Here is a 10938-nt window from a genome sequence, read left to right as displayed (position 1 = left end):
TCGGCGCCTGCCTCGCCATTTTCTCGCTTCTGTGGGTCGCCTGCGCCACGGTGTACGTCGTGTACGTCCGGCACGAGTTCGACCGGCAGCTTGGGGAGGTTCGCCGCGGCTGCTTCCCGCCCGACGCGCCGGCCGGACCCTCCCCCGACCGCCGGCCCGACGTGGCGCCCCCCTGGGCTTCGCAGCGCGGGAACGGGAACAGCGAACCGGCCGCAGACGACTTTCAGTTTGGAGCGATGTCGGACGCAGATAGCGAAGAACATGCAGAGGAGGTGAGCTTGCATGTTTACTTTTACTGTGAACTTTGTCTCCTATCAGATTCACACATACAGCATAAATTTTCTTCACTGCTAGACAGAGGATTACAAGTAAAGTGGGAAAGGAAGGGCCATGTGACATTTGGAACATGTAAAAAGTGAAGCCAAGTCCCACTGCGGCCCATCTGGAATCTTATTTACATAATCCGCTAGACGTTTTCCGTCGCACAGTTGCGCGGTAGCCTGTCTGAAAGGTCTCTAACAAAAACCAGAGCCTGGATCTCTAAACTGCAGTGAAAAGAAATGAAAGTATTTCTTACCGGTAGAATTTGCTGCTGCCATGTTGAGTAAAATTACTTCGGTCACGCCCCTTCGAGTTACAAATTATGTTACTCGAGGGTTGCTCCAGGCCTTTATTAAACCCGGTTCCGAAACCTTGTTCTAAGAACTCGGTTTCGAAAGAATGAAAGTTTCGGAACGGCGTTTTCGGAGAAAACCAGACTTGTCAAGGACATCAATTACATCTTCCACGTTCGTTTCTTTTTCTTCTCTTTTTTAATATTATGCCCTTAACCTTATGCGCCGTAACCTGCTAGCCTCTATATCGCATTTGTGTGCATAGAGGGAAAGCCTAGCCTGCATAGCATGCCCAAAAAACTGGGGGTTTGGGGGTCTTCATGGTCTTTGGGAGCTTTTATGTGCTATTTACTGATTGCATATAGACAACATAGCCGGCCTGGTTGTTTTTTTAGAACTGGGCTAATCAGAAAACAGCCAAAGACCAAACCCCCAGTTCTATAAGCCGGCTACGGAGGCTAGATATCGCATATGTATGCATGGTTGGAGGGAAAGCCAGAGTCCTCAGAGTTTGTCGACTTGTGTTTTACTTGAAGGAAGAAGAAGGGGATGGGATTATGAAGAGATCGGCCGGAGTCGAACCGCCTACCGAGGGGTCTGGAAGGAGGAGGAATCGCCGGTGTAAGAAAGGCTGCCCAGGTACGTTTTTATAGCCTCCACCAGGCCTTTCTACGGGAATACGTATCGTAGAATTCGGCAAAAAAGGGTAAAATTGGCCAAGGAAGTCCGGCCGCGGGGAGGTAGTTTCTTTCCCACCGAAGGGGTTCAAACGTTTTGGTCAAACCTACAAGGCGGCCAAACTCCCCTGGCAAATATTCTCCTATATACATGTATAGCCAGCCAGCGTAGTTAGTCTGTTAGAGACTAGGTTTTTTCTTTAATTGCACGAACGCTCGTCAGTTTTCACTTTTGCTTGCTGCATCTAATGACATGTTTTCCTTTTGCAGAGATTTTCGTTAGTTTCTGTTCTTTTTTAAATGTTGATGACTGAATTGTGTTTTATTTCTTTTTTTTAGGACCACCTGGCCCTAAGGGAGATACAGGTATATGCATTTCCCTGTTTCCTAAGTTTTCATAACACACTACATACAAGGCATACAACTCTTTTATGTTTATTCATATTCAAAAATCATATCAAGCTATGACAACACAAAAAGACATTATCATTACATCAAATATTTCATTCGATCACTGAGTATTTTACTTTCAAAGCTGGTACTTGTACCACATGATAGTTGCAATTTCAAAGACTTTCATAGCAACTTACATATGGAAAAGTTTGATAGGAGGATGTAGTTTTCTGTTGTTGAGGACTGAGTTTTTTGTGTTCTTTGGTTACCAGGGAAACCTGGAAGGCGTGGCCGCCGAGGCTCACCAGGTACCATCCTCTTGGTACTTTATTCTGTCTGATCACCCCTTTGTTCACAATGGCACGTTCCTCACAAGCTGTAACAAATGGCTGAGTTGGACGAACCCATTTTGAAATAGGGGGTTAAAGCCATTTCAGAGTGCAACAGCTTCCAATCACACTACAATCTTTTTCAATGCATTTGCCAGGGACTATTCCATTAGAAAATGCCTAGAGGGGTGTTGTTAAGAATACCTAGTCCTTTTTTTGTCTTTCCAAGGAATTTCAAATCTTACTTTAAACCTCCTTGGGCTTTCTTCTCTTCTTAATAAGTTCTCAGCCCAAGTTCTGTATCTCCTGGCTACATTGATTTTCTTTGGAAAGATTCTATTTTGAAAAAAAAAAAGAAATCAAGGTTTTTGTACACATCTCTTCAAACGGAATGATCCAATACCAATGACTCTAGCAACTGAAAGTGATTTCAACCAGAAAATTCCAGCCTAATCCAGCATAACAACACAGCATATATGTTGCTATGTAGAGTGTTGTGTGTGCCTGGCCACATGCATACTCAGTCATGCTCTCATGTTGGGTGGGCAACAAAGTAGGTTACTCTGTAGGAGGCATGATGGAGACTATACATGCAGACAGACAGTGTCTCTCTATCATTCATTGCATTGACTGTGTTCTATGCTCTTCTTTGTACCAAAAGGATCTACTATCAATTAGGGAAAATAGGAACATTGTGTGACAGTGCTTTTCCTATACAACCTCTTCTTTCATATGTGTGTGTCTTTTGTAGGGCAAGCTGTCCTTTCAAATGAAAACAGCATACAATGTACATGTATATTAGTGCAGATAGATGCGCAGAGTGATTACCATTGTCATGGCACCTGTACTAGGCTGTAGCAGTATGAATGACTCAAGATTCAATTCAAGATGTGTTTATTGAAATCTCATAGTGAAACTGACGCTGAATGTTATAATTCTTAAAATGGGTCACATGGACATGCAATATGGCATGTAACACCAAGGCTGAAAAGCATTGACCTGGCTCATGATTCTGTGATTTCTATGAGGCTGCAAACAAGACAAAATTTGTTTATATACTTTACAACAAACCCTTCAAATCAACTCCGTTTTCCCCAGGTTCTCCCGGCATCCCTGGAGCTCCAGGCTTACCCGGTGAAGTGGGCCCGCCTGGACCAATGGGGCCGGAGGGGGCAAGAGGAGAGGCTGGGCCACCAGGTATTGTCGATTCAGCTACTTTTACGGGACTAAATTTCACCTTAGATGGACATTGGAGGTTTTTCGTGGTGTTTTATGTTCACATACAGTAGTAATACAAAACACAACTTTGCTTTCGTGGTAAGAAATGACCACAAAAACCATGAAAATAAAACTACCATGAACCTTTCAGGACTTATATAGTAGTATGATCATAAAAAAGTGTTAAAAGTACATGTACATGTATGTAAGGTACTATACAATAGCTATCCTTTGTTATGACTTGTTTGTGCTTGTCTGCAAGAATCAATAGAATCAATGTTGTTTTTATCCCAACTCGATTGATATTACAGTATCTCAGGATAATCTGAAACCTTGTTTTGATTCCAGGTGTACCGGGGGTGCCAAAAACAGATGTAAGTACACAAACCTGGCTGATCTGTGCCTGAGATAACGTAACTTGTGTCTACTGTTGACTTATCGTATGTTTAAAGTTAAGATCCTGGTGACATTTTGCTCTTCAATCATAAAAAAGCAACTACTATGGAAACTGCCAACTCCCTGCAAGTCTAAGTGTAAAACAATTAATCAAAAGAACAGAACTGCTAACAAAAATTGAAAAGAATAATGTTTGTACATGTATTTTCAAGGACTTTAATATAGCTAGAGATTTTACAACATATATATATAGAACTGGTATTTTTTGATGTTGTGTTATAATTTCTTGCAGACATCATCCTCCGTGATCCATGTGCAAGGTGCGGTAGACTCTGCCATTTCTGCAGGGGCAAGTAAGTACTGGAGGCCAGACTTACGTGTTAAACCTTTAGCACACTGAAGTAGCCATTTGGCTACCAATACTCCATAAGTTATGGGTTTAAGCTGCAGGGTGACCAGGTTTTTGCTTCCCTTAGGGAATACTGAAGTACCGAACTGAAGTATGTAAAGATAGTTTAACCATGGAGTTAAAATCAAGATTTAAAAGTTAGTTAAAGTTAACTCCATGGTTTAACAGCCTACATGACAAAATCACATTGCCAAATGCATATGAGGTGCCGACTGTGTCTCTAAATTGCAGCTACAGGTAGACTTTTGTTTGCAGTAAAGTATGAAACAGCTTTTCTTTGTTTCATTCAGTCTGGCTCTCCAATTAGATTACCTAGAAGAAAAAATTTAGTAGCTGCCTTTAATATACAAAATCGGAAGTGGTGGGAAGGTTCTGGATAAAAATTCTCTTTTGGAGAACATTAGCTGTTTGTGATGTGAACATTATTACAATATTGTCAGGTTTTACTTTTGTTGTTTTTGTTGTTCAAATTTACCGTCTTTAGTTCTTTCTTTTGTTTTCTTAACTGTAGGACAAAACAAAGGAGAAGTCAGACTGGATGAAAGTAAGCATCATAACCTCTGTAGGCACTGAAGCATGTCAATCTTAAGCATGCACTGTGTTTGATCAACTGAAATCAATTGTCAACTGCTATGAGTCAAAGCAGGTAGTGACTGCACTTCTTGTGCAAACTGTCATTAACACTTACTCGATTAGATAATTCTAGGGTAGACATTGCAATCCATCATAATCGCTCATATAAACGTTCAAATAGCTTCTTGAGATCCTACTTGAATATGGCATAAAACCATAGCGTGTGCATACCTATAGCCATAATCAACGTATTACGTATACATGTCAGTTCACAAACAAGTCAAATTCATCACAGACAAGCTCACAGCAATAATTAATTGCAAGCAGAACAAAACAAAACCATTACATTTTTACCAATGTGTTATTGTTCAAGTCTGTATCAATTTATTGTCACAGGAATTAAGGTGGACACTAGTGTAACAGTTTTGTTGCATTTTCCAGCTGGGAAGTGGCAGTGAGTCTGACACACTAGTGTAACAGTTTTGTTGCATTTTTCAGCTGGGAAGTGGCAGTGAGTCTGACACACTAGTGTAACAGTTTTGTTGCTTTTTCCAGCTGGTAAGTTGCAGTAAGTCTGACACACTAGTGTAACAGTTTTGTTGCTTTTTCCAGCTGGTAAGTTGCAGTAAGTCTGACACACTAGTGTAACAGTTTTGTTGCGTTTCACAGCTGGGAAGTTGCAGTACTGGCAGCAGGCGCTGAACACAGGCGGGTACACGCTTCACGCTAACGGGGAGATAGAAGTGCACGAGGACGGGTACTACTTCATCTACAGTCAGGTGAGAACTGTTAGTCTCTTCAGGTGTGTGGGTGGGTGGGTGAGTGGTGGGGGTTATACAAAGACAACCCTATACTCTGACAGGACGGGTACTACTTCATCTACAGTCAGGTGAGAACTGTCTCAGGTTTCTTCAGGTGTGGGTGTGTGTGTGTGTGGGGGGGGCTTATACCAAGACAATCCTATATTCTGACAGCCCTATGTTCCTATACCCTATTTCCCTAAACGTATATGTTCCAACGCCCCTATGTTCTGACATAGGGTTAGTGGGTTGTTGGAACATTGAGTTGTCAGAATGTAGGATTGTAGGAACATAGGGTGTCGGCACATAGGGGTGTAACCATTTACAGTCAACCTTGGTTACAACAGCCCGTCAAAGGAGTGGGGAAAATGGTTAGTGACTAAAGGTGGGACTGTGCTATTATATATATTATTATTATATAGCTTGAATGTACCTATATCATATTCTATGTAACTATTGTTTATCATACTTTGTCATACATGTCCAGCATTGACTTTGAGGGCTTCTTTACCTAGCTGTGCTTTGTGACCATAGCATGTTGTAGTACAGTAGATACATGTAGTCCTAGTGATAGTAGCACCAGTAACTGTTAACCTGTAACCCCCCCTAAATCCCCCCCCCCCAATTTAACATGTCCTTAGCTATAGAAACATGTACTGATATCTTGCCTTGTTTTCAGTTCATTGTTACTGACAATTCTACTAATAGTTATGAGTTTGTTCCAAGTTTCAGTTTCAGTTTTGTCTGCATGGTTCATACACATGACCGGGCATGTTAGACCGTATTGACAAGCATGCAACCATTGTACATACATGGACTATGTCCCGTGTAATTAGCTGATAAAATTCTTCTCTCCCTCTTACTCGTAGTTTTTTTACCTGAACTTTATTTCTTTAAAAGGCAGTCTAGTATCTTACAAAATAATTTCACACTTCCATAGTCTGTATAGCATAGCTTAGAGTTGCATGAGCTAACCAATGCTCTATGCAGACATTACAACATCTAACAGCATGGTTTGCATGTTTCAGACTGAGAACTGCTGCTAATTTAACTTGTATTCTCTTTCCCACTACATGTGTTATATATTCTCTTTATCTGCATGTTTACTTGACATAATTCTGGTGTAATTTTGGAAGCTAATGCTTTGAAATGATAGACCTTCCTTCCTTTTAAATCTAAGAACCAATAAATTTACATGGGTATATCCTAAACATAATACTTCTGGTGTAATTTTGGGATCAGCTTGCTCTGACCCTTCCCTCCCACTTTGTGCACCCCCCCTCCCTCTTCTCTTCCACTTCCAGGTCATGTACTATGACCCCTCACTCATGATGGGTCACAAGGTCATGGTCAACGCTGATGAGTTTCTCCGCTGTTCCGAGAGCACGGTTGCCCCCGACAACCGCTACAACACGTGCTACATGGGCGCGGTGAGGCGGGTGAACGCTGGCAGCAGGGTCTGGGTCAAGACGCTGAATCCGAACAGAGTTATCGAACTTCAGCCGGAAACAACGTACATGGGGATCATCATGCTACACACTCTCTGACACACCTAAACCTAAGTCCTTTCTCTGTGTCGTTTTTCTTGAGCCTAAAGTGGGGGTTTCATTTTGAAAAGTAGTCAAAACTGCCAAAAGTGAGGCGGGTGAACGCTGGCAGCAGGGTCTGGGTCAAGACGCTGAACCCCAACAGAGTAATCGAACTTCAGCGGGAGACAACGTACATGGGGATCATCAAGCTACACAGTCTCTGACACACCTGAACTTAAGTCCTTTCTCTCTGTCTTTTTCTTGAGCCTAAAGTGGGGGTTTCATTTTCAAAAGTACAGTCAAAACTGCACAAAATGACATGGGTGAATGCAGGGTCTGGGTCAAGACGCTGAACAACAGAGTTATTGAGCTTCAGATGGAGACAACATACATGGGGATCATCAAGCTTCACAGTCTCTGACACACCTAAACCTAATTCCTGTCTTTCTGTTGTTTTCTTGAGCATTGAGTGGCAAAAAGGTTAGCCTCCGTAGCATGCTTATAGAACTTGGGGTTTGGTGGTCTTCGGCTGTTTTCTGAATAGCCCAGTTCTATAAACCCAAGGGGTAATTCAACCAGGCCGGCTATGTTGTCTATATGCAATCAGAAAATAGCACATAAAAGCTCCCAAAGACCCTGAAGACCCCCAAAACCCCCAGTGTTTGGCATGCTGTGGAGGCTAAGTCTTTCTGTTGTTTTCCTGAGCCTATAATGGCAAAAAGTGGGGTTTCATTTTCATAAGTACAGTCAAAACTGCCCAAAAAGACCACACAGGGGACCAATGATCTATGTGGACCACTTAAGACAGGATCTTAATGCCTGTAAAAATTGGAAAAAGTGGTCAAAATGGCCAGGTGGTCACTTGTACAGGTTTGACTAATTTTCATTTTCATTTTAAGGACTAAGCATACCTGTTGCTATTTGAAAATCTGTTGCTCACAGAACATGAAGCCCCTGTGAAACACACTGGTGCTACAAAAATATGAAGGGGAGGGGGGCTGCAGATACTAGTACATTGTGTGGGTCTACTGTACGTAAGTTGGATAGTAACACAAATGGACATGATACACAACTTTCATACCTGTTAAGTCTTGGCAAGGATCTCCCCAAACAAAATTCCTGATCCCAACTTTGTATTTATTCCAATTTAAGATAGAACATTACTGAGTTGAAAACTAAACTGTCACAACAGTGGTGATGTGACCTTTGACATTCTGACTAATCAATGAGTATTATGGGATTGCCAAAGGTCACGTTCCCTGACGTCATGTGACTGACGGGACACAATGCAGGCTGTTGGGAGGTTTATTGTGTTGTTAGGGGCCTTAGGTCAAAGTACATGTCAGTTTGGCAGGGCTGGAAAAAACAACATAAACTGTGCATCTAACATTGAACACTTGATTTGGGTAGTTGTTTGAAGGGCATGTTGTTTAAAACTCAATTGGTTTTAATTACTGACAGTTGTATTAGCCTCTTAGCAGGCTTATAGAACTGGGGGTTTGGTGGTCTTCGGCTGTTTTCTGATTAGCCCAGTTCAACCAAGCAGGCTATGTTGTCTATATGCAATCAGAAAATAGCACATAAAAGCTCTCAAAGACCCCGAAGACCCTCAAACCCCCAGTTTTTGGCATGCTATGGAGGCTACAGTTGTATGGCTTGAAAGAGCACAGAGAGATTAGAATATGAAACCGTCAGTGTCCATTGAAATGTATAGTGACCATTATTATGATGACATTTACATAGTGATATTCTCATAAGTACTCATGTTTTTAAGCTAAGGTGATGGCCTTTTTATATACATTTTACTTTGGGAACAAGTTACATTGCTTTTACTAGTGTATGAATTAGATTTGTTTTGTTCAAGGTACTTCACAGGAATTCAGCTGAAAGACTGGACTGTAATACGACTGTAAGAAGAAGAAGAAGTGTCATCCCAAATATCTTGTCTGAGAAGGAAGCACCGTTTGAGCCTCTCGCTTTGCTACCTTTCTTCAGATGTTGTAATATGATAGTTCAGCCTTCATGGGGCACTATGTCATGGTGAACGGCATGAGTCAATATAGTTCTAGTGTCTGGATTAGGATTATTCCAACAGGAATTCAACTGAAAGTGACTGGACCGGCGTACAACAAGAAGAAGTGTCATCACAAACTTCCAGAGAAGGTGGCCACGTTTCAGCCTCTCGCTTTGCTACCTTTCCTCAGGTGTTGTATTACGACGGTTCCGCCTTCATGGGGCACTATGTCATGGTGAACGGCATGAGTTTCTTGCGCTGCACGGCCACGACGGTCTCTCCCGAGCTGAAGTACAACACCGGGTACGCCGCGGCGGCCAAACAGCTCCGGGCAGGCGACACGGTGTACGTCAGGATCGCGTACCCGAACCGTGTCATCGACATGCACGCAGACAGCACCTACTTCGGAATGTTCAAGCTAGCTTAGCAACTAGTATAGAGGATGTTTACAAGATCTAGAACAGTTTTAGATAGGTTACATGTAGGTCACACAAATTTAATGTTTTTGTTCTTGGATATCTTTATGTGAAATTTAAACAAATGGACATCATAAAAACAGACTTGCTTGAGTGAAAATGTTCACTCTACTTTGTTCACTCCCTGAAAGACTTTACAGACTTTACGCTCCGACTTGGCACGTTGTTATTCGAATTTAGCACTATTTGGCAAAGTCAGAGAACCAAGATATTAAATTTGTGTGGCCTTGAGATTAGCAGAAACTTAAGAAATATCAGTTATTGTGACAGTTTCTTTTCCCTGTTTGTGTATTTGTACAGGTGTTGTTCTATGACCAGTCGGCATTTGTGGGCCACTATGTGAAAGTCAACGGCGACAAATTCCTTCACTACAGGAGCGCGACCCCCTCCCCCACCCTTAACTACGACACAGGCTATGTAGCCGGGGCCAGAAACTTGCAGGCTGGAGATAGAGTCTATGTGACCACTCTGTACCCAAACACTGCGGTCGACATGCACTCAGACAGGTCCTACTTTGGGATGTTCAAATTCAGAGGAACGTGACTGAAAACAAAACCAGGGCTCTCCCCAAGCAATGAAGCAAGGGTGCTCCCCCTCTCCCCAAAATCCTAGCACCTCTCCCAAAATGTTGAAATTTAGGGTTTCTCTTAGTATTTTCATGACAATTCGCTGCAGATTTTTCGATCAAACAATCAGGGAGCACCTCTCCCAGAATTTCTGGGGAGACCCCTGATGAAAACCCACCAAATCTTAACCTACCAAGAGTCACCAACAACTCTAGCTAATTTGCAAAGAAAGATGCCATCCAATTTTTATTTCAAATGTCTCCCTGCCCAGGTTTTATATAAGGCACCTATCGCCGTTGTGGGCCACTCCGTAAGGATCAACAGTGGGGTGAGTTTCTTGCGATGCACGTTGGCGACACCCTCGCCCCAGTACCCCTTCAACACGGGCTATGTAGCAGGGGTAAGGCGGATACACGCAGGGGACAGGGTGTATGTGTACGTGCTGTATGATAACACCGTCATAGACTGGCATTCTGATAGGACCTACTTCGGCATGTTTAAACTTGGCGGGGTCTAAAAGGTTGTACAAAAATGATTACACTGAAAAAAGTGATTTTATAAACAGATTTTCGGGGAAGGTGGCTATGGGTTTGAACATTTCAAAGTATAGACTATTCTCCAGCATGCTGCATCTTTCTACCCTCTACCCTACTTAAACTGTCAAAATGTGTAAACAGAACTGTATATCTAACACCCAACATTTGTTATGTTGGGTATCGCACGATGTGTCTTTTAGCGATCCACGTTTGGTCTTTGATTATTCATTGTAGGAAAACTCGGAAACGTCTATATCAATACCTGTACAATGTACCTTTGTAGGAATTTAATCAAGACTTCTGATGTGGAAATCCATACATACATACATGTTACCATGCTGTAAATAGCAAAGATATGGAGATTTTGGTATTTCTCTGAAATTTTCTCATATTTTCTGTGCAAAACGC

General features: G+C 42.2%; 1 protein-coding gene across 1 annotated transcript in view; it reads left to right on the top strand.

Annotated features, from left to right (window-relative positions):
• Positions 1-9424, top strand: part of LOC109485699 (ectodysplasin-A-like) — a 9894-nt gene extending 470 nt beyond the window's left edge. Inside the window, exons 1-9 of the mRNA XM_019789365.1 lie at positions 1-272; positions 1151-1253; positions 1631-1657; positions 3112-3210; positions 3580-3605; positions 3920-3980; positions 5279-5388; positions 6714-6839; positions 9143-9424. The exon at positions 1-272 is cut by the window's left edge and continues 470 nt beyond it. Coding sequence (XP_019644924.1) covers positions 1-272; positions 1151-1253; positions 1631-1657; positions 3112-3210; positions 3580-3605; positions 3920-3980; positions 5279-5388; positions 6714-6839; positions 9143-9379 — 1061 coding nt within the window. The 3' untranslated portion in view covers positions 9380-9424. The remainder of the gene's footprint in view (positions 273-1150; positions 1254-1630; positions 1658-3111; positions 3211-3579; positions 3606-3919; positions 3981-5278; positions 5389-6713; positions 6840-9142) is intronic.
• Positions 9425-10938: the final 1514 nt, after the last annotated feature.

The sequence above is a fragment of the Branchiostoma belcheri genome, unplaced genomic scaffold (assembly GCF_001625305.1).
Source record: "Branchiostoma belcheri isolate BF01 breed outbred unplaced genomic scaffold, Haploidv18h27 scaffold78, whole genome shotgun sequence".
Taxonomy (NCBI): Eukaryota; Metazoa; Chordata; class Leptocardii; order Amphioxiformes; family Branchiostomatidae; genus Branchiostoma; species Branchiostoma belcheri.
This window is presented reverse-complemented; position numbering and strand designations above follow the sequence as displayed.